General features: G+C 34.0%; 1 protein-coding gene and 1 long non-coding RNA gene across 2 annotated transcripts; one reads left to right on the top strand and one right to left on the bottom strand.

Moving 5' to 3' along the window:
• Positions 1-1,260: 1,260 nt before the first annotated feature.
• On the bottom strand, positions 1,261-3,683 carry LOC122606533. Its single transcript, XR_006324934.1, has 3 exons — positions 3,550-3,683; positions 2,438-2,683; positions 1,261-1,465 (listed from the first exon to the last, which is right to left on the bottom strand). It is a non-coding gene; the product is annotated as an uncharacterized LOC122606533 (long non-coding RNA).
• A 9,140-nt stretch (positions 3,684-12,823) lies between these two features.
• Positions 12,824-24,511, top strand: LOC122607041 (sister-chromatid cohesion protein 3). The gene is made up of 22 exons (XM_043779963.1): positions 12,824-12,994; positions 13,122-13,293; positions 13,919-14,031; positions 14,169-14,261; positions 14,475-14,635; positions 14,742-14,978; positions 15,108-15,252; positions 15,354-15,532; positions 15,632-15,777; positions 15,858-15,985; positions 16,082-16,255; positions 16,358-16,519; positions 16,599-16,799; positions 17,382-17,519; positions 17,610-17,813; positions 17,927-18,071; positions 18,509-18,615; positions 19,780-19,917; positions 20,867-21,135; positions 21,217-21,332; positions 21,911-22,204; positions 24,235-24,511. The coding sequence occupies exons 1-22, from the start codon at positions 12,950-12,952 to the stop codon at positions 24,246-24,248; spliced, it is 3,381 nt and encodes a 1,126-aa protein (XP_043635898.1). The 5' UTR covers positions 12,824-12,949; the 3' UTR covers positions 24,249-24,511.
• The last annotated feature ends 98 nt before the right edge of the window (positions 24,512-24,609 follow it).

Genomic DNA, 24,609 nt, shown 5'->3' with positions numbered 1-24,609 from the left:
TCATCCTGGTATAATGTCATATGCTTCTCTATTCTGGAATGGTGGTTATATCTGTGTATGTGCACAAGTAATTATCCATGTTCATAAAAATTCCAAAAATGGGAAACTTCAACTGATAAATCAAACCGCAGTGATTAATACGACAGTTTGGTTGACCACATTGCGAAGTGTTTGTTATCTAACTAGGTTTAAAACTTCAAGTCCATGATTTTGTAATTCATATACTGGTTTGATTATGCTCCATATTTTGTGTTATACCGAAATACGAGTTTAGTTGGAAAACTTACTCTAAATTAGTAATCTAAATCTTACTCTAAATTAGTAATCTTATATTATGTTTGTAGGTAGTAATTTTTTTTTTGTGTGAATGCCACATAATTAGGGCTGACAATTGACTTAACCTGACCCTGATTTGAAACGGAACTTGAAATAAGAAGGTTTGGGTTGTGTGATCTCAACCACCACATGATTTGTTTGGGTTGGGTCTAACATGTTCTAAAATTCTAATGAGTTCTTATGGGATATTATGCAAATGCCACGCAGGAGTTTACTTACTATCAGTATTAAAGCATTTCTGAGTTTTCTTATTATCGCTACGGATTTTGGCTTCATTTTCTGTTTTACACAGTAAAGAAACAAAGCTCTGAAGTGCATACGCTTCTTTACACATACTCCCCATATCATATGGGGACACACGCGAGACCAATTTAGATGGATGCGAAAGGATTTCTATGAGATAGATCATATATCACATGAATCAACGCTCATTGAGTGAGATTTTACAACATATGGAATCATGGATACATCGTTTCAACTAGGGGTGTCAATTTTAAGCCAATTAGCGTTGAATGGGTCGATTTGGGCTCTGTTTTCATCTCGAAAGGGTCAACTGTGTTGAAGATGTTATAAGTCCCCTGAAGTCTATTTTCAATGCATATAGCCCCTTAGCACCTTCTTTAGGAAGTGCTTGCATGCCAAATTAACCCAATTGGTGAGTTTTGACAGAATACAACAGCCTCCCATCTTACCACCTTTACTTTTATTGTTTATGAAACATACTCTCTATTGATTGATTATCTATAAAAAAGAACTTGAAAATGGACACAACCGCTTCAACCCAACCCGATTGGTCCTGCTTTAGCCAATACACAACCAGCCGGACACTTGATAAACATCCCAAAATGAAAACACATGCAAGATTTAAGCTTCCCGGTTCCAATCTTGATAAACATCCCAAAATGAAAACACATGCAAGATTTATACAATGGAGCTAAAGGGGTAACGGGATAAGATTCCACAAGCATACTATTTAACAACCGTTATCTTTTAATATATTAGATCTAGTATAGCTATAGACCACCTTGATCATATAACTGTTTCCACATGAGTAGAGAGTAGCAGAATATTGTCTCTTGAATCGTAACACTACATTATTGATTCTGCTGACACGCCGAAAACACTAAAACTACACAACCAGAAAACATTTGTCAAGAACACGGTCATAATGATTATTCGTGAAGACGTCTGTATCCATTGCGTAAGTGCGTTATACTAGAAATGAAGCATCATGCTCATGCATCTATAACAATGAACAATCCATTTGAAATTTCAAGTTCAAATAGTTTCTGACATTCAAACAAATCACACTCCACTTTTTACCTTAATGAATAGGTGTACACAGAAAGATAAACGTACCAAATTAATTAAACTGTCAATTTAGGGGTGATTTTACGTCTTTCTGCCCCACTTAAAGATGTTGCCTCTATAACAAATTCTATTTATTAAAAGTTATATAGTAACCTACTATTAAAATTTAGAGTAAGGTTTCCAGATTAACTTTTATCTCCCTAAAGTAAACTACATATTAATAACAAAAACTATATATATATATACAACCTACTTTTAGCAAGAATTGGACATACCCAATTTGCTAAACAAAGTAGATACTAAATACATACAGCTATCGTACTCACTACAACGACCATCTACTCACCAAATTCAAACTGAAATCCACGATGATGCACCACATCAGCAAATTCAAATAGAAGCATACATCATGTGCAAACAACCAACTATATACATCTAACCAGGTGTTGGCACTAAAATAAGACCAAGAAGTGTCATTTTTCACGACTCGCTATTCTTAACTTGCAATTTGGTAAAAGACAAAATGTGGAGCAGAATCCATTATATGAGCAACAAAATCACGAACTTTAAGTTTTAAACCTATTTAGAAACCCAACACTTCGCAGCGTGGTCAGCCAAACTGTCAGTGCGGCATATTTATTGTTTCAAAATTTCAATTTTTGGATTTTTTCTAAATAACTAGCCTTCTAATAAGCATGGATAACTTGTGCACACATACACATAGATATAACAACCATTCAAAGCGAAATATACTAAAGCATAATAATGACTAAAATCAAAATTAAATTACCAGAAGCCACACTATTACCACTACTTGCAATTTGATCTTTGTCTACCATTTGCATCCTTTCATCAGTTGTCATGAGATAAATACTAATACTTCTTTTGATCCAAAATTTGTTATCTCCATACACTTGCATCCCTTGTCATAAGCCAAAGCCATACTACTTCTGAACCTTGTATACTATAACTTTACTTGTCACGAAATACGTACTACTAATTTTGATGTAAATTCTTTAAGGTCCATTGCAAGTACCTGTTATTTACATAAGAAAACAAATAAGCCCGGTATTTAAGACTAAAATAGAGGAGGTTCTTCCCTTGTAATCCAATTTTTTTGAGTCCAGATTATATACACTTATACTGGGTAACTTGTTATTATCGCTACAAATCTAAAGTAAAAGCAACTATAAAAAAATCACGTATCTCAGACATTTCCGTAATCTACAAATAGTGCCCTTTTAAAGTTCAGAGTATTACATAATTAACACTAAAATTTCCGTAACCTACAAATAATACCACTTGAAGTTTAGAGTATGCACACATAATTCACACTAAAGAACCTGTTAGTCAAGTGGCATGATAAAAATAGGAGATGAAACTGCCTAGAAACTGCCTCCGATTTTCATTTTATATTTATTCTTGTTTTTCATTTGTTGCGCAGTCTGGTTATTTTACAATATACAAACTTTGTTTGTTATAAGAGTACCCATACATCTCGAATAGGGTTGTATGAAGATTAACCCATCTCGAATTGGGTCTACTATCTTGTAATCTTTTATCTTCCAGAAACAAAAACCAGTAATTTATCCTTGTTGATTTTTGGGTTCTATCAAACCACCTCACTCCACTCAACCTTCTAACAACAGTTAAAGCTTCAAGATATCATTAAGGTGATTGCAACATCAAAAGGGACTTGTTTAAAAACTTCCGCCTCATAACATTAGGTTATGTAAGCCTACAAACGAGTTTTCATAGCAATATAGCATCTACCTTACTCCCACTCACGACTTGCAACTTCTATTAGCAAAGAATTAAATTAAGACAACTTCATCATATACATACCACCAATAACTATCTTTAAGCTAACAAGAAGAATACAACGAAAAATGGAAAACTTACGAGTATATGATTGCTTTCCAAGATTCATCAGGTGGTCTCCTCACAATCGAGTGTAAAACCTTTTCCCAAACCATAGTTTGGGATGGGAGTGGAAAAGGTCGTTTCTACCAACCCGGGCTTAAGTTTTCAGGGCTGTCCGGCTGTGTAGAAAATGATTTCTAGTTTTTCAAGTTTAATTTTCTAGAAACCAAAATATTTTTTATTTTTTAGAAAACAAATAAAATTTTTAAAAACGCATTGTAATTCGAAAAGAGGGGGAAGAATAAAATTGAAAATAGAAAATAAGAAAAAAATATTTTCAAGTTTTATATGAAAAAGTGAAAAATATTGTTTGTTGTTTTATTGAAAAACAATGTGAGTTTTCTGTAACCAAATGACCTCTTAGGGTGGACGGAGCGCCCTGGGAAGGGGAGGGGTACCGGTTAGCACACCGCGCCGACCCTCCGATACTACCTATAGGGTGGGGAGGGCTGGGGGGGGGTGCCGGTTTCCATGCCTATCTTATTTTGTCTTTTTCTTCCTTTTTCTTTTTTGTCTTTTCTTCCTAAATAAATAGAAAGAGTGGGGAGGGGAAGAAAGGGATGGGGAGTGTAACATCCCTCAAAATTTAAAACACTATCATTTGTTAATACTAAAATATGACGTTTAAATGAAAGTTATAAAATTTAGAAGCATGCGAAGATTATGCTAACAACAAAGTTATGTGTGTATATATATGTACTAAGTCGTGGACGACTACTAGTGATACAATAGTTAGAATATAATAATAATTATTATAAAAAAAAAAAAAAAGGCATAGTTAGATCAAATAATTAGTAGTATTCTTAAATCAATTCATAATCATAAGATGGATAAATGATGATTAATAACTGCCTAAGATACATGTGGTGTGTTAGCCAGTTACGGAAGACATAAAACAATACATAAATACCTATGTAAATGAATTTATTGAATCTTAAGAGTTTTGTGCCAATAGCAATCAAAGATCATGGTCTTTTTGCATTATATATTTACGGTTTCTAAAAAGAAAATGCATAAACTAAAAGGCTAGTCAAGTCATAAAATCATCCATGTAAATAAAACTACAACTTCCAAACTTTGCTTTCCCTACGAACAAATAAGATCATACTTGTAAAGCCAACATAATTGGGGTTGTGATGAGAGGAAAATGAAATCAAGTTTATAGAAGGTTGGGTTAATTTGTCAAGTGATTTGCATGGTGCAAGACTCATGTTGTCATCTTTATTGGTAAGCTTTTCATGGATTTTACATATACTATAAATTTTATGATTTAAACACATAATTGTTATTTATTTATTTTTATAAACAAAACAACCTTTTGTGATACAAAACTGATTATTATTCAATCTGTACTCGTAATTCTAAATCTATAGACTTACAAATTTTGACATAAATTTTGATGACATGTTTTAATAATCCTATAATCTTGAATCTAAATCTTACATGGCCACAAGTCTCCATCGTGATTAAATTTGTAATATCATGGTTTAATTGGGCTGAATAGTTAAACAAGTATATTGATTTAAAATATTTGTATAATTGGTTTCAATTGTGGTTCATAATTAGTAACGATTTATTTTGTAACCATTTGTGTCGGTTAGTAACTCTTCAAATAAGCCAAAAACTAAATTTTAGTTTGTTGAACATTAGTAAAGATAGAACAACATGTATAAACGCATACTTGATATACTAAAATATTTAATTTGCCAAAAATCCATTGCAAACCTTCTATAAACTTGCTTAATTTAATGGAACGAAATATAAGGTACATGAAGCTATTTATAAAAAATAGATGACAGTGATTACAACTTTTATTTAACTGTACATGTTTATGTTATTTCAATATTACAACCATAATAACTAAAACGAATATGAAATGGATTTATAGTCAACAAAAAGTGATATTACATCGAATTATATATATTAATATCATAAAATATAAAGGATATTACTTATTTGAATATGTTTTGTGTTTATACTTTATGTATTTATTAGATTCGATTCGGTGATCGCATTCGTTTGGTGGTTCTTTCATTTTTGCAATATTTGTGAGCGACGATAAGGTACGGATATTCTAGAGGTTATTAGGAGCTTCTTCGGTACAATCCTTTCTATCAAAACTTTATATTATATATATATATATATATAATAGTACGGATATTCTTAGTGCTATTAAGATCTATCCTTCCGGTAAAATCCTTCATCTCAAAACTTTGTTTAAATTTTGTAGAAATTTTTATGGATTCGATAATTTATTTGGAAAACTATTTGTTTGTAGCCTTTGTATAAGTATTGTGATATCTCTAACTTTGATGTACTATTTTATTTTCTATACTTGTGTCAAAACCGTCTCTTGAAACCCGATTCGAAAACTGTCCCGAAAAGGGTAGGTTTGGTGTGTTACATATTTGTCCCAATTTGTACACTAATGTCCCCCGATTCTTCGTTGGCCCGAAAGATAATACAGTCGCATATTATGAATCATATTGATTGGCCCGAAAATTTATAAGTGACTCCATTGAAATTTTGTAAGAATTAGGTGGACGGAGATGTGCTTTTAAGTTACTATTTAAAATGTTTTAATTATTTGGTTAGTCTCAAAATCTTATTTTGTCTCTTCAAAACATATTTGGTATTTAAGTATATAATTCGGTCAAAACGGTTTCTTAAGATGTGCATATAAGAGTAACCTATCCATGGAGGTCCCATGGGTGCGTTATTGTGACACCGATGACGTGGCACCGGTCGTAGCGCGCGGTGTATTTGATCTGATCTACGGCGTTTCCTTTTGATTACCCGGTAGTGGTATGCACACTTTGATATTTTGATAGGAGGCGTATAGATCGGTCCTAGACATATTTTGATAAGTTTGAGGTGGACGTTTATTGTAGTGTCATACGAGGCGTTTGCACCATAAATGAATGATTAGTGGAGTAGCTACCCTATGATTTCATTCGGCCCTTTTGATAAGTTATTTGTTTGGCTCTTATGTGCATTATTTTATGAAGCTTGGTTTTATAGTATATTTTGATTTGTTAAGTGTAAAATATTTGTGAAACTATACGTATGGGTGCTTTGATTTGAAATAAGTTTGTTTTTGAATTACGTCTCTGCTTTTAATATTATACTTCAGCTTTTGTCATATCCGTCACTGAGCTTTTTTCTCAGCCGTATTCCTTTTTCTTTCTTATACGGCAGGTGTTCAAGCGGGCTTTGGGAACGAGAGAAGAAAGTAGATAGAAGTGGACTTAGCACCCCTTGCCATAGAGTTTTATTTCAAGCTTTAGAAGTACTTATTTTGATTTGTCAAGTTGACTTTTGTTTGACTTTGAATAAGATTAACGCCCTTTTGGCCCTTTTAGTTCTTTGATATCATTTTGTATTATTTTAAAAATTAGGGGCGTTACAGGGAGACATTCCTAGCACTAGGCAGCGAGCGGGGAGGAGAAGCAAAATCGGGGAGGGGAGGGGTTGTAGGCCCTCCGTCCACCCTTAGGTTTTGAGCGCGGTTTAATAATTAGACGAGTTTTGATTATGCAGGATAAGCTTGGCTCGTTAGAGTTAATATATTATATATTTTTCTTCCCTTTTGTTTTAATTAAGTTGTTGACAACTCCAATCACCAATGATCATTTAAAATGCCTATAAAAACTATTTAAAATACATACTTATAATGTCCTTAATAAATACTCGTATAATTTACAACATCTAATCTTAACTCTTATCCACTTTCATTAATAACAACATTGCTACCGCCGCTGTCACCCATCATCACCGCCGTCACTATAACACTGCATCACACGAGCATATGACTATGTTTAATAATATAGCTCAAGCTCGGTTCAAAAAGCTCTAACATATAAGCTTTTAATACAAAGTTTGAACTTGACTATTACGGTAAAAATAGCTCGAGCTCGTTTTAAGAAGGTAAACATATAGCCCGGTAGATATGGTGGATATGGTAAACGAATTTTGTAAACCGGGCGTCGTCCCGAAATACATAACTTGTATTATGTACGCTAATATGTAAAGTTATATTGTGTTCTCAAAAGACATTAATCTAAGATATCTCTAACTTTGCCTATCATGTTAGATAAACTTGAGAAGATCCTTGTCCAATTTTGAAACAGATTGCAGACATTTTTGAAGAATGTCTTTATTTGTCTTTACTTAATATATTTTTGTTTTTAGTGGGAGGTAGAAGGGTATGTAAGGATGTTTGTATGATTGGAAATTAAATTATAGGATTTGAAAGATTTATAAGGATGTATAAGGATTTGTAAGGATATTATGTGACAACTCAAGGACGTCTAAGGGCGTCCTTAGCATTGGAGATAACCTTATATTTTTAATAAATAAATTTATATCATTAATCATTTATCTTCTAAAGCATTTTTATTACCCCTTTAGATCAATTATCTTTACATCGATTACTTATATTATTTATGACCACCACCACCATTAACACAAGTCTCCGCCCCGCTGCGTTACGAAGATAACATGCTACTCGTAATATCTTACAAAAAGCACTGTTTAGTATTTGACAACTGCTATCTTTTCATATATTAGATAGAAGATGTAGTATTCCTTTAGACCACCTTGATCATATAGCTTTTTCTGCATGCATGATTAATAGAATTGTTGGGACACTACTATTGCCTCTTAAATCGTACTGTAGAACATTGCATTGATTTTGCTGACACGCTAAACACCTGTACAACAAGAAAACTTTTGTCAAGAACACGATCACAAATTCACAATAATTATATGTGAAGACGTCATTCGATCTCCATAACAAAACTGCATTATACTAGAATCAAAGCATCAAATGCTCACGCATCTTTCTGCCTCAGTAATCACTTTCAATAATATTGACTCTATATATTACAAATTCTAATTTTTTTTAGAAAATTTGTAAGTAACATACCATAAAGTTTAATAATCACTTTTTGTTGCACTAATTAATGCCTGCCTCTTCGAGTCTTCTAGTCTTCTGGACAGAAAAGAAAGCCATTGATTGGGCTTGCGAATCTCCGGCCCGGCCCAAATTAAAAGATTGGTACGCACGCAAACGCAAACCCAAAATCTTAAATTAAGTTATAGCTATATACGTACATACGTACAAAGTTAAGGCTCAGAAAAGAAAAAAAAAAAAAAATACTAACCCTTCATACGTAGTTGTTTAAGCTATCGTCAAGCAATATTGAGGAAATCAGATGTCAAGCAACTAGGCTTGGATCAAGTGGAAAAGTTCATGTCTCCGGAGAGTCATTTCACTTTAAGTTGTTTACCAGACGACATCGTTTTGAGTATATTGAACAAAGTAATTAATGGATTTGAAGACGTTATGCCTTTGCAAAGTCGTTTCCTAAAGTTTCTATTCAATCGTCCATCAAGTCAACACCATTCGCGTGTTTCGTGATTCCCTTGTATATTCGATTGATGATCACCGTGAGAACGAGTGGTTGAAGCCAATCAGCATGTTTAAAAGATTGAAATCTCTATGTATCCAGATTGATGATCGGATAGTTGTTATCGCTTTTTTGCTATGTGCGCTTTTGATAGTTATCATATTGAGGCATATCGTGAATCAGGATTTTCCGTTTTTAGAGAAGGTAACTATTAATGATTCGGATAACCAGGGCAGAGTTTCTGTGAACGGTCATGAGTTGAGAAAGTGGAAAAGTGTTGGTAGCTTTGTTCCTAGGGTGAGTGATGAGTGTTTCCTCCCTTCGTTGGAATTGCCCGTTTCAGGGTATGTCATGAAAGAGGTAACTCTAGTTTTGGTAGAAAATAGTGAACTCCCCGATAGATGATGGAAACTATGATAGATTTGTCGATGATCATGATCAGATTGATAAACAAGAGGCTGCGTATCATGAAGCTATGATTGAGATCTTCAATAGATATAAGGGCTCAATTTCCCGTGATGAATATCGGGCACCAATGATATCCATGTTAGTTTTCCATTTTGCGTTTATATCATGTATTATTCTTCATGTTAGCTTAAAGATAGTTAATTATTCCTATTACTTATCTTTAATGTTTGCTAAGTAATATAAGTTGCAACTCGTGATATTTGCCTTGTCCTTGTGAACTTTAAAAAACATGTCCCTTTGATATTCCAATCACCTTAATGATATCTTGAAGGTGTTAGAAGGCTGAGTGGGATTAATTAGTTGGTCGTCCTTCTTATAATGAGTGGGATTAGTTGGTCGTCCTTCTTATAATTAAAACGTTCCACGGATTTTGGACAAGAGCTCAAACAACTCAGTTGGTTATTTTTTATAATTAAAATTTTATGTTAATTGCAAAATATTGATATTATTAATTAATCTCTTATTTTGCCTTTAAATATCGGGCTTAATTGTGTTAATGTTACTAATGTTTATGTAAATAACAGGACCTTTATGCTTGTACATTTTAAAAAACTAAAGATGTATAGCTCATGACAAGTGATGCAAGTATATGGAGATACAAGGTTTGGAACAAAAGGAATTGAAGTAGTGGACAAAGTAATAGTAATAGTGTGATTTTGATTTTTATTCATATATTATGTTTTAGTAGATTTTACTTTGAATAGATAGATATTATGGTTGTTTTACCTATGTGTGAAGTTATCCATGTACCTAAGAAAGGCTAGTTTATTGACTTGATTTTCATTGTTTGGTTGACTAGAAAGTGCGAAGTGCTTGTTTTCGAACCGGGTAAAAAACTTCATGTTCAGGATTTTGTAACTCATATACTGGATTCATTATGCTCCACATTTTATGTGTTTCACTAAAAGGCTAGTTTATTTGGAAATCTTGCTCCTAGTAAATCTTGTATTTAATTTATTCATTTAATCCGAAACTTTTATTTAAAACGTAATTTGAGAAAACAAGGTTAGGTTATGTATTTCGAGCTGCCGACCAACAACTTGACCATTTGATTTGTTCAGGTTGGGCATTAGATGGTCTAATCGGTTATCATGTTACCCGTATATGAGAATACTTTTAAAATGAAGTTTTTTTCAATAATGTATTTATAGATTTCAAAAACAATTGGCTATCATGTTTGGTACAATTATGATATTTTGATTAGAATTTGGTTGTTATTTTATAAACTAATGTCTTGAAATAAAATATTTTTTAAACCAATTTGATCCCAAACCAACTTATGTGTTGTATTTTTTTTATTTTTTTTTAAATAACTTTTTATACATATAAAGATCCACTAAAAAGTAGAATCTTAAGAAAACGATATTGCTACAACAAATTTTAACCATCTACAACAAAACCTGCATAATACAGTTGTACACTTTGTAATGCAATTTGTACTTTTGTTGTAGATCACTAAATTTTGCTGTACAAATAGCACTCCAAAAAATAAAAGTTTAAAGTAAAGTAATAATCATCTATTTATTTGATTAAAAACCAAAGCCTATTTTCACTCATCTTTTAGATTAATGATTTCAAAAACTGCTAATGTATAAATTAAACAAAGGGAAATGATGAATCTTTACTAAAATGATAAGATGGTAATATGCATGTGAATTTCACTAGATTTCTTTCTTAATTCTATCTCTTGATTTTTATAATGAATAATATGAAATTCATAAAACTGTCCTATGGTTAATGTATCTGTTTATATCTATTGTTTTTTATCTTTAAAATCTCTATATATAATAAAACAACATTGTGTTTATAGGTATTTTTAAAAGTTTTTGATGTAGCAAATCTATATTTTACCTTAAAATTCTTTTTATTTAATTATGATGTCATATATAAATAAAATAAAAAATGCCCTTTTTTACATGTTTAATAAGAATATCAATCATTTATATAAAGAATAAAAATAAAATTCTCTCTTATATAATATTACAAACAAAATGTATTTTTTTTATTTAGTTGATTTATTAACTAGATAATTATTGTGTTAGTAGAATTATTAGATTTATATTAAGTTATAATGTTTTAAGAACAAACATTACATAATTTTTTTTAATATATTTTATAATTTTTAAATTTTAATTAACATGCCCGAGTTAAACCCGGGTTAATTAATTAGTAATTTTAAAAAAATCAAAATATGATCTAATATAATAACGCATGATATTATCTTTTTCCAATTTATTTAGGTATTTATTAGTGTAGATAAATAAATGATATTTGTTGTGTGTTTTAAAATAAGGTTCTCATTCAAACTTATGAACAACTTATAGAGTTATACTTGTGATATAATCATATCAATATTATGCAATATATTTAACATCATTGTACATCGTAAAGTATAATCTTGTTTATTTACATACAAATGAATATTTTATTAATAATTTGACCTAGACTGGTTTTAACTCTCTCTCTTACATATATATGAATTTAGCCAAATTCACATAACACATTAGCAACCTAGTAAAAATACATTGAACTTATTTTATCTCCACTCAGCATATTGAAAATCAGTTTATTATCTCGTATCATCATCTATATAAAATTCAAAAATACTATTTTATATATAAATACACATGTAACTGAAATTAGCCTACAAACTTAATTTGCAACAATGTTTTATATACCGATACGTACCAGCCGGTATTACCCGGAATACCGGGTGGTACCATGGTACAACTATCCGGTATTACTGGAATGGTAATACCGGTATTTTGATTTCTTTTTTTTTTTGGAATTTTTTTTAAAATTATTTTTTGATACTTTATTGTTATGTTTTATTATTTGTAAACTTTAAGACTTATATTTTGTTATGAAATACCTATTTGGTATTATTTTTTAGTGGATTGTACTTGTATTTTGACTATTTTCGTTAAATTGTCACAAGTTTTGTAGATTTTCTATAAAAATAAAAATACAAAAATTAAATTACCGTGTCGGTACGTACCGGCCGGTATACCGGTACCAGATACCCGACCGGTATGACTAAAATACCGGTATTTAAAATATTGGTTTGAAAGCAAAATAACAAATTAATACTAACAAACTATAAAGCTGTAACCAATGGGGTTGGTAACCCATTGATAAGATTTATTACCTTGAGAATTCAACTGGGGTTGAGTCTTATTTCCTACCTTTGTAAGGTAGATTAATAGAATTTTTTAAGTGTTATGAGTTTTAACATACTTCAAATTTAAAAGTAGGAGTAAATTCGAATGCGTATTTAAAAAAAAAAAAAAAACCCTATAAAGATGTTATAAAAGTCATCATTTTTTTCTAAAACTTCAAACAATCTATCTCTCTCCCTTTACATATAACCGATCTCCAAAATCACCCCAAAATAATTTCACTCCATTTCCTGGCGGGAATTCCCCCAATTTTCTCACACACTGAAACACACTCAAAACACACACACAGAGATTCAGTTCAATTTTATCAACGATACAGCCATGGAAGACGAACCTGAAATTCCGGAACCACTCGTTCGCCGTTCAGTTAATCTCTCTCTCTCTATATATATATATATATATATTATATAAATTTTGTTTTTTTACTGTAATTTCAACCCTAAGGTTTGAAGTTTTAACTGTGTGTGTAATTGCTATGTGTTATGATTAATAGAAAAGACCTAGAGTTCAGACTAAGGCTTTTGATGGTCAATTAAGAGATATGGTGGATTCGGAGGAAGAATCCGGCGACGATGAAATTCGCGGAAAACGTAATCGGAATCGACCGGCTGAAGCGGCTCCTTTCGTTGCTGCAGCGGCGCCGGGAGTTGATCAGAGCTTAATTGGTAAGATGTTAAGTTGATTTTGTTAAATTTGATATTAGGGTTTGTTAACTGTTAATTGTGATTATTAGAGTTTGTGACAGAGAAATTGATAATATGCGAGATTAGGTTGTTTTTTGGTAGCGGAAAATGTTCCGTTAAACGTTTTTTAATAGAAAGGATTTGTTTAAATGAATTCCATTTGATGCTTTGTATCTGCTGTCTGATGTGTATACGAAATTGGTATTAGGGTTAGTTATTAATTAGTCATTTGTAATCATTAGTTTATTTTTAGTCTATAATAATAGAGAAATATATGATAGGCGAACTTAGCTTAATTTTAAGTTCTAGCAGCAACAAGATAAATAGCCTGTTAAATGTACTTCAAATGGCATGTGTTTGTTTAAACCAATATTGACTAAGTATATACCAGAATTTTGGAATATATGCTGATATCCGTTATAACTTATAATATGTAGTTTATTAGCATTAGAAATGCAGTAGTAGATGGAAAGGAATTAAGTTATTTTTAAGCTGTGTTTCATTTGATGTTTTTTATAGTTTATAACTTCGTATGTTATTGGCATGTCTGCAGTATTCTATTGATGTGTAACATGTTTTGAATTTGTCTATCTTTTCTCCTTTTTAGACGTAATTAAAGGGAATGGGAGACTTATTCCCCAAGCTGTTAAATCATGGGTCGAGCAATACGAGAAGGAGCCAAAACCAGCAATGGTAGAACTCTTATCGATGTTGTTTGAGGTAATTATGAACTGTTTTTTTTCCAGAGTCTAAAAGATGGTGAATTTTTTGGTGTAGCTTGTATATTGCGGTAATCAGAAGAAAGAATGTAGTTAATTTCATTGACTCGAGCAAGTAACCGAATTGCATCTGTACAGGCCTGTGGAGCTAAACATCGTATTCAAGGAGAATTCTTGGATGAAACTAATGTTGATGATGTTGTAGTTGCTCTTGTAAGCCTGGCTGCACAAGTATCCTTTGATTTTGGCTAATATTTGTTTTTTACATTTGTGCTTTGAAAGGGGGGTATGAATTAACTTTTGTTTGCATGGAAAACCGTTTTCTTTTTTCTTTGTGGAAGGGAAATTGTATGGATTCGGCCAATTACTAAATATATGGTATACCATTTTCTGTTTTATGCGATATCCATTCTTTTGTTTATCGCTTAACGTGGTGGGAATTAGGGTAGACTTGAAGACCATCAAACTAAAAAGAAGGATGTAAGAAGTTTTAAGGAGAACCTCATGTCCTTCTGGGATAACTTGGTATCAGAGTGCCAGAATGGACCTTTGTTTGATCAAGTCTTGTTTGACAAGTGCATAGACTATGTTATTGCTTTGTCATGGTGGGTACTCCTATCTCATGTCACATACTCACATGGTTCTTAAAATATTCATCTTTTATGAGATAGCTTAATTTGGCCAATGAGCTGAGTATACACACTTTTGCAGTACGCCTCCCAGAGTTTATCGACAGGTGGCTTCTTTGGTTGGGCTCCAGATGGTCACGTCCTTCATAGGGGCCGCCAAGATACTTGGTGCCCAGCGACAGACTACCCAGAGGCAGTTAATTGCTGAGAAAAAGAAAGACTCGGAGGGACCTCGTATCGAATCCCTTAATAAGAGGTTGTCAGAGACACATGAAAAGATCACAATGATAGAGGAGATGATGCGGAAAATATTTACCGGGTATTGTTTTAAATCTTTCCATTATTTGGTACTTTTGGGGCTTTGGTAGTAGAGTGAAGGGAGGTCTGGTGTACATTACTTCAGTGTATGCTGTGAGCTGTTCTATAATCATTTCTGACACTTTTGAAGGTTGTTTGTGCATCGTTATCGAGACATGGATCCTGAAATTCGCATGTCGTGCATACAATCACTTGGAACATGGATTGTTTCATATCCATCACTGTTCTTGCAGGATTTGTATTTAAAGTATCTTGGATGGACATTGAACGACAAGGTAAGCTGTATATGCTCAATGAGTTTTGTTATTGGTGATTTCCACTTGTTATCTTAGTTGCCGATGTTAACTTTGAGGTATTAATGTACATATATGTAAAGAGTGCCAGTGTAAGAAAAGCTTCAATCCTTGCATTGCAAAATCTGTATGACGTGGATGACAATGTGCCATCTCTTGGGCTATTCACTGAAAGATTTTATAAAAGGATGCTGGATCTTGCTGATGATATTGACATCTCTGTTGCAGTGTGTGCCATCAGCCTTGTAAAAAAACTATTGAGGTTAACTGTCGGCTTTACTGTTTATATTTTCATACGTTAAAGTTGAATAGTTTTGTTATTGATTGATTGTTGCTGACACATGTGTTTATGTCAATGCAGACATCAGTTGGTCCCTGATGATGATTTAGGGTCATTGTATGATCTATTAATTGATGATCCTCCCGAAATCAGGCATGCCATTGGGGCGCTTGTGTATGATCATGTGATTGCTCAGAAGTTCAATAGCTCGCAGTCTCGTTCGTCAGGTCTAGTTGATGACGACAGTATATATTTTTACTCTGACACAAGTTGACTTAGATTCACATTTGTGACATTGGTTCTGCAGGCGATGAAAGTGATCAGTCACAGATTCATCTTCTCAGGATGCTGCAAATTCTGAGGGAGTTTTCAACAGATCAAGTATTGAGTCGCTATGTCATTGATGACATCTGGGAGTACATGGATGCCATGAAGGCAAGTTGTGTATCACAGACTTATCTCTCATCTTTGATTCTCTCATGGTCTCATTCTTCTTCTATCAAGTATTCAAGTTATAGAATAGTTTTGCAGGACTGGAAGCATATAACCTCTATGCTGCTGGATGATAATCCTTCGATTGAGCTTACAGATGATGATGCTACAAATTTGACTCGGTTGTTCTGTGAATCTGTTAAAAAAGCTGTCGGTGAGAAGATTGTTCCTGCTCCAGAACATCGGAAGCAGAACCACACTAAAATCCAAAGGGTAAGCGAGTGAGATTGTTACATTGCTCCATCTGTTGTCTATGAATTTCATGTTGCGTGCTTACTTTGGGTCTGACCAACCTTTTTCCTATTGAATTGCCAGGAGAATATTGATAGAAGCAGGAAGGATATAACTAGTATTATGATGAAGAATTACCCACTACTTATGCGCAAATATATGGCTGACAAAACAAAAGTTCCATCACTGCTTGAAATTATCTGTCACATGAATCTTGAGCTCTATTCCCTGAAGAGACAGGATCAGGTATGTAAAAGACTTTTGACTTTGACGTCTCTTTCTGAAGTCTTACACTAATACCATTTGTAATTTTTTTCTTTTGTAGAACTTCAAAACAGTTCTTAAGTTAATTAAAGAAACATTTTTTAAACATGGAGATAAAGATGCTCTCAGATCGTGTGTTAATGCTATCGATTATTGTACCACTGGAAGCCGGGGAGAGCTACAAGATTATGCCCAAAATATATCGAAGGAGCTTGAGGATGAGCTTATTGTTAAAGTGAAAGCTGCAATAAGAGAAGTAATGGTATGTTTTTATTAACAGTTTAATATCAGCAAGAGCAGGTGCAACAATGAGAATCCGGACCGTACCGGTACTGAATGTGGGAATATGTATACCGAATACCGTATTTATACCTTTGGTTTGGTATCGGACTATCGGTACGGTACTAGTTTGGTCCCAAACCATACTGCTAACCGGATCCAAATTAGGTAGGCGAGTGTCTGTCGCCTAAATTTGTACCAAATTACTGTTTAACTAAAAAAAGAGAGAAAAACTTGGGTTTTAATGCGCACCATACTGGGCCAAAGCTATTAAAACTGATAATTTGCTCTTGTTGCCTTGTTGGCACCATGTATAGAGTACCATGGTGTAAACATGATGGTATGGTTTGAGGGCATCATGGTTTTGTACCTAGTTTTGAATACTTCTAATCACTAATGGTCTCTCTTGCATTCATACGTTATCCAAGTTGATAGACCAATAAGTAAATTAGTGCTACTTCGTTGATTTGACAATAGTATTATCTTAAATAATAAATACAAGTGATTGCAGCTTTTAAGCTAATTTATTCTACTCAAATTAGCATGACATGGATTTTCCTTGTAGGACGGTGATGATGAGTATCTACTACTTGTAAATATGAAAAGGTTGTACGAGCTGCAATTGAAGAGGGCTGTCCCGGTTGAAAGTTTGTATGATGATATCATTATGGTTGTAAAGAATTTCCAAAATATGGATGATGAGGTGTGGGATTATATGCTTTGGGACCTTTTGGGCTTTTTCTCTATAAGTATACATCTCCATGTTTTCATACTTAATCTTGTTGTACTGTAGGTGGTTGGTTTTCTTCTTCTCAACATGTATCTGCATGTTAATTGGTGCTTATACTCAGTTACGAACAGCAGTGCTATCTCTGAGGCATCATTGTCTTCTCTGATATCCAAACGAAACGCGTTATTTGATGAACTTGACCACTTTTTACAAGTTCTTCCTGAAGCTCCAAGAAAGGGAAGGTCTTCAAATGCTCTTGCGTCTAAGGTGAGATGTTTTACCCACCTGTTTAAATTATATGAATTTGAGTATATTACTTTTTCAGTTTTTTGAACCATCTGAAGCAATATAAATGTACTAAGATTTCCCATTTCTCCAAGGTTTGTGTAATATTTGCAGAATTATGCATCTTGTTCAGAAAGTCGATCTTCGTCTCAACAAAGTTGGAAATTCTAGGATACATTCCTAACGTTCCTACTCTTAGAAAATTCTGGAAACTTTGTGAGCAACAACTTGATGTTTCAGGTAACAGTTGTGTACAGATGTAATCTTAAGAGATGTAGCTTTTTTTTCCTTCCTGTGCATGAAAAGAATCTCGGCAGTGCCTAGTGTAATTATGTGAACAATGTTAGGATTTGTGCATTTTTCTCTTGGGTTGCCATGTTGAATGCTGAAGAAGGTGTTTATATGCTAGGTGAAACGGACTAAATAGGAATCTTGTTTGATTTCTGTGTGACTATGTTTCTAATGCGAACATGTATATGTGCATCGTGTTTGTATTTCAATATCTTATTCCCATGGAGCTAGTTCTCTTTCTTCTTTCCATTTTGCTTTTTGTTATACATGAGTTAATAGAATGCAAGAAAGACTGACCCTTATACAAATAAATAGGTTGGGATTGTTTTGGTGTTGCTATTGCCTATTGTGTGACGTACAAACTAATCCTTGAACACAACCTGCAGATGAGACTGAAGATGAAGATGGTAACAAAGAATATGTGGAAGAGACAAATCGAGATGCTGTTATGATTGCTGCTTCCAAATTAGTTGTATATGGAGCTGTTCCCAAGGTTATTATGTTTCTAGTTGTCCATAATTGTAGTTCCAATATAGGCTGGCAACTTTTACTTTAACTTATATATATAATAATGGAAAACTTTGCTGACATCATTCTTTTCAAATTCAACCAATTAGAACACATAATTACCTTCTTTTTCAGTAATTTTTCTTTTAACGACATCATATATTGCAAGAAATTTATCCATATAAAATTAAAAAATTTAATAAAAAGTACTTGAGTTTGAGTTGAAAGAAATCATGTACTCCAGAAAGATAATTTGGAACAATTAGAATTAGAGTGGTTTGCAATCAAGTTTAACATAAAAGATGAAATAACTAATATATATTAGGGACTGTTAGGGACTCCTACCTCCTTCTCCGGCCACCACCACCACCATCTCTGACCACCACCACCACCATGATCATCTCCGACCACCACCGTGATCCTCCGGCGACGGCGACCATCTCCGGCGAGACTTACACATGTTTTAAGTACAATTTTTTTAGGTAGATCACCCATCATCGGTCACCCCCTATGACCTATCACCCTCTATGACCTATCACCCCCACCAGCTTTGGTTTATGAATATCCTTAAGGGCGAAGCCCGCTCTGAATCATAGTTTTATTAAGAACACTGGGTATCATGCCGGATATAATCTAGCGAGATGCTAAAGCAATATATATCTTGAAGCTTATGTTTTGCAATCTCGTTTGCTGCATAGTTGCTTTACATAGATAATGCACAGAGGAGTTACAATGGTTAGATCATGGGTCGGGTAACAGGTCTAAACTGATTTGGGTCAATATATACTATTTGGAACTTAATGAAATGAGTTGGGATAACGTAAAACTCATCATGCTAGTTTCATCAGTGAACTAGGGTATCAAATATGATCACCAAAGTAATATTAGCTATAATTTTATACTTGTAGTAGAAACAATTTGGGAGGTTTTATTCATTGAAATTCAATAGTACTTTTTACCTGTCAGACAATCCATAACCAGAACCTACCCATTCATAAATTGTTGGTTTGAAGCTGCCACCTTTACTAATGCAGAAAAGTACATTCATGTATGCCATTTAGCCTCAATATGTATAACATTGTTTCGCTTGCTTTATGGCTTTCAAGCTTTTGTTGATACTTGATAGTACTTTCCTTTATGGCATATGCAGGAGTATCTTGCCCCGGATATCATTTCTCATTATGTGATACATGGGCCAACTGTAGCTGAAGTAGTTAAATATCTAATTGTTCATCTTAAAAAAAAGGACGATGATGTCTCTGATATTTTTCTGGAGGCTTTAAAACAGGTAAGACTCATTATTTACTGAATCAAGAGGGGTGTTTTGGATTGCTCATTTTATAGTGCTTATCTGCTTGAAAACTTACCAACCTGCTTATTTTTTTTGTCAATAATTAAGCATCAAAGCAAGAACCATCCAAACACTCAAGAGGCAAAACTTGTTATCTCGTTAAAGTACGAAATAAGCAGATAAGCACTTGAAAAGGCAATTTAAACAGCCTCCGGTTACTTTTTGTATTCTTCTTTGGTTTCTTTTAGCTAAACGATAGCAACTGTATTTTTGGATCCACTTACACAAGGATAGATTTAAGTTTTTATATCTTTAAAAAGGATATATAATGAGGAGAAGAGGAAAGAATAAAATATAGGTTGGTAGAGTCTCTTACTGACCTAATTTATAAATAAAAAGCTAAATACATGTAATTGTCTACTCTTTTCTCTCTTATTACTATTTGGGCTAGACTTGTTTTCATGATGCAACATCTTTGTCTCTTGACTTCATTTCAGTTAAATAAACTTCCTGTAGTCTAACAGAGGTGGCACTTTCGACGTATTTACTTACAAATGGGTTTATTTGGGTTATGTATGTTAGAAGGCTAAGAGGAGGAAAGCCCAAGCCTTTTAATTTATTTAAAAAGGGAGTGAACCAAATTGACTTTAGAATAATGTCTTTTCTCATATAAATTGTGTTACAAAGGCATATTTATCATTACAAAAAGTTTTAACTCTTCCCTTCGTTTTATATATCTAATAGTCAGAGGAAACTTCTGTAAAGATTATCTTAGAAAAAAAAACCGTCCATTTTTGTCTTTTCCTCTCATAATATAACTCAAAAACACCGTGCATAATGTTTCCTCTCCTTTTCCCCACTCTGCAAAATAAAGTTTGAGAAAGCATTAGAATCCCGTTCTAGGTTCTCCTTGGTTGATCCTAAATAGCTACTGCTTTTTGACTAGGCATATGGACGTTATTTGACGGCTGCTTTTACCTCCGGTGATGAGTCCTTGACCCACAACAGACTCAAGGAATGTAAAGATCTGGCTAGTCGGCTTTCTGGATTCTTTGTTGGTGTTGCTGCACGTGATAAATATAGTACGGTGATCTTGAAAATTGTGAAGGATGGAGTTGCGTATGCCTTCGAGGAACATCCACGTCGCCTGTCTTTCTTAACTTGTGCTGTTATGAGTTTTGCATCCAAACTTCTCAAGGCTCATACGCTTGACGTGTAAGGACTTTTTAAACTAAATGTGAGGTTCTTCCTGAAAATTATGCTATGTACGAACTCTAATATTACTTCCCTAAGCAGCTTAAAGAATCTTCAAGATCGAACACAGAATGTAAACACAGATGAAGATCCAAGCGGTTGGCGTCCGTATTTGACATTTTTGGAAAATCTAAGGGAGAAATCTTTAAAAATCGAAGGTTTGTTGCTTTAATGTTTTTAATTTTTTCAGTTGTGGTATATCGGCCATTTCTAATGAATGTGCTGATTCAGGTTATATTTATCTCAGAGGTGCCAAACTGGCAAAGTCTACTTTATGTTCCTTCCAGATTTTACATAGTATAACACAATCAACTTTTATAAAGTGTTAAATCCTAATATCTTTTATTAAATTTATTTGATCTTCCATATGATTTGATTTATCCTTTGATAAAATAACATTGATAATAAGTAATTATTAATTACATTTATTTATGGTGTCCCTGTTCATTGGACAGGTTTAATCTAGTTTTTTATATAGTAATATTTATAATTATAATAATATAAAGTTGATATAGAATTTTTGACACGGTAATTATTAAAAAAGAATCAAAATAAGACTGGACAGGGAAATTTTTGGCTCAACCCATCACGATACATTATTTATCTAACACCACAAAGCCCATACCCGCGACCTGCTTGCTCGGTGTTTACTTTTTGCTGATGTTATTGATAATGTCTCGGAGACCGTATGATATGTATTCTTCTTTAGTTCACTAATATATTTCCGTTATATCAGATGAAAGAGAAGGGACGTCGGTCAGACGCCGTGGTCGGCCTCGTAAGAAACAGAATATTGAAGGGAAAAAACTGTTTGATGAGAAGAGTTCAAGTGAAGAAGAGGATGCTATAAGCGATGCTCCAAATGATGATGAAAATCATGAGGATGAAGATGAAGGGGTCCCTCTAATCCAATCAATTAGATCATCAGAGAAACTCAGGGCCCTAAGACTTTCCCGGGAAAACAACCGCCAGACTTTAAGGGGGGATTCTGCACAGCCTACAGTCAATTTGGCTGCATCTAGGACATCAGGTGTGTTTATCTACATCATACATATGGTATAGATTATTGTTTTTCACAACATTGTAGCTTGTCGGCTAATTGGCCGACTGATAAAAGGTTGCAATTGAAATCAGGAACATAAAGGACATCTTTGATTTTAGCACTCCCCTCCAGAGTGCCTTCACCCCGTCCTTTAACAGGAATTCTAGCCCCGTTAGGAATGGTAACAGGTGGTTCAAACTTGCTTTCTGTTTTGTCATTAAGATAGTTAAGGTCGTAGATGATGTGCTCGGTGGCTCCTGAGTCAACCACTCAGCCATCATCGCCTACTCCTTTACCTGCAGAGTTGGCCATACGTGGTTTTTCATGCATTTGATCATTGTTGTCTCCTGCAAAAGTATTTATGAACAATTGATATTGTTCCTTTGAAAGGCCTGGGATTGGGCTAGCAATTGATTCAACATGCGCTGCCTTTGTACTGTGACGTTTTGTTTTGTTTCCTGGCCACCATTCGGGATAACCGAGTATCCTGAAACAACCTTCCTTACTATGGTCATCTCTCCCACATTCAGAGCAATGTTGAACGACATCGCCATGTTTAGTGCCCTTAACCACAGCCTTTTCACGCTTCACTGCTTCTCGGTTGGTGTTGCCTTCTCGTCAGATAGGAAAGGTGACCTTAAAGGCGCTGTGTCGGTTGCTGGTTTTCTATCATGGGAGATGGCTCTTTGCCTCTCATCTTCTGATACAAGATGATAAGCGTTGCTTAAGGTAGGTATCGGTTTGGAGGCCAAAATTTGTGTACAGCAATGTCATTGTCTAGGCCCATGAGAAACTCATATAGCCTCTCTTTGTCCTTTGCTGCACTTGCTTCTTCCCGACGTCAGAACTACATCCTTTACAAGTGCATCGAGGTTCAGGCATGACTGAACCAATCTCGTCCCAAAGGCTGGTAGCTTGGTATAGTAGGCTGAAACAGAGGCTCCTGATTGTTGTGTTGTGCTCAAGGCCTGTTTCAATTCATAAGCCATTGGGGCACTTTCTTTCCCGAATCTTTCAAGATCAGACCAGATCTCTGAAGCTGTTGCAGCATATTTTACGCTGCTCCTTATATCTTTTTCCATCGCCGTTGTGAGCCGTCCTTTTATCATGGCATCACAACGCATCCATGGCATGTAATCACTAATCAGTTGAGGATTTGTCGGGTTTCTTTATGGAGCCATCAATGAATCCCACCTTATTCTTGGCCAACACAAAAATCATTTTCTCTTGTGCCGAATCAGTGTAGTTGTGATCGTTGAGTATTTCATTTACATTAATTGTTTCGGGTGTAGCTAGGTGAATTTGCATCAGGTCCACCTTCATTCTTCTTGATGATTTCTGGTTTTTCTCCAGTCATGGTCTGTCTGGAAGGATTTTGGGTTAAGGTTGGTTTTAGGGTTTGATTGACTTCTGCTCTGATGCCACGGAGGCTGCAATATTTTTATTACATTGATAAAGATGAGAAAGCCCCACTCTATAAATTCATGATAGAAAGGTATTAAAATAAGAAAGACAATCAATCCTAATCAAGGAAAGCTAATAATCAGGAGGCAAATATGGAATGGATATTATTTCATTCCAATATAATTCCAATCGAACCATTCATAAGTGGGTTAAAAAAATTTCAAGTTATTGTAAGCTTTGAGTTCCTCTCAACTGCTGACAAGCCAAACTTCAAGATGGTGGATGTATATACGAAACTGAATCTTAATTAGTTAATTGGAGACCAAGTTTTATGATTTTTTGGCTAGCATCCAGCATTGGTATGCAATTTTTGCCTGGATAGTAAGATGCATGGGGTTTAGATTTCAGTCTGGTAAATAGTAGCACGGTACAAGCAACAGATAAAAAGCTGTGGTGGCGATATTCCATCCATAACTCTTGTTAGTAGAAGTATCTATGCCTGGGATTTTATTGAAATTTAAGTGTATAAATAAATCAGTATGTTAGTGTGGTTTTTATTTTGCTTTTTTTATATAATTTTGTATGATTATTGATGATGTGTTTTGTATTCTCAGGCGCAGACAACTAAGAGACGATAAGTAAGGGGTTTGAATCAGATAGATAAGGATTGTTTATGGGGCCTGGAATGAGTGTAAAAGTATGTTTGGTAAGTTTGATAGAGATGTAGATCGTTGCTCATGTAATCTTATGATGTATTCAGGTAACTGGTTTTTTAGATATCAATGTTCAGATCCTAACTCAGAAATATTTCTTTAATGTGATTGTCTAAAAGTGTTCGAACAATGTTAGCCATTAGGCATAATCTTAATAGAAGAGACTATTTATCAGTCACATTGTTTTCCGGTATATTCTTAGTTAGATGTACTAATGTCTTGACTCAATCACCTTACGCTAAGAATGAACTTGATGACCTTTCATATGCATACTTG

Source organism: Erigeron canadensis, chromosome 7 (genome assembly GCF_010389155.1).
Source record: "Erigeron canadensis isolate Cc75 chromosome 7, C_canadensis_v1, whole genome shotgun sequence".
NCBI classification, from domain to species: domain Eukaryota; kingdom Viridiplantae; phylum Streptophyta; class Magnoliopsida; order Asterales; family Asteraceae; genus Erigeron; species Erigeron canadensis.
The sequence above is the reverse complement of the archived record's forward strand: the minus strand, read 5'-3'. Positions and strand labels throughout refer to the sequence as shown.

Excerpts from the sequence above, each read along its gene's own strand:
- LOC122607041 (XM_043779963.1), top strand. The coding sequence starts at position 12,950 with ATGGAAGACGAACCTGAAATTCCGGAACCACTCGTTCGCCGTTCA. Across the intron at positions 14,262-14,474 it reads TTGTAAGCCTGGCTGCACAA|GGTAGACTTGAAGACCATCA; the intron begins GTATCCTTTGAT and ends GGTGGGAATTAG. Across the intron at positions 17,814-17,926 it reads CAAATGCTCTTGCGTCTAAG|GTTTGTGTAATATTTGCAGA; the intron begins GTGAGATGTTTT and ends CATTTCTCCAAG.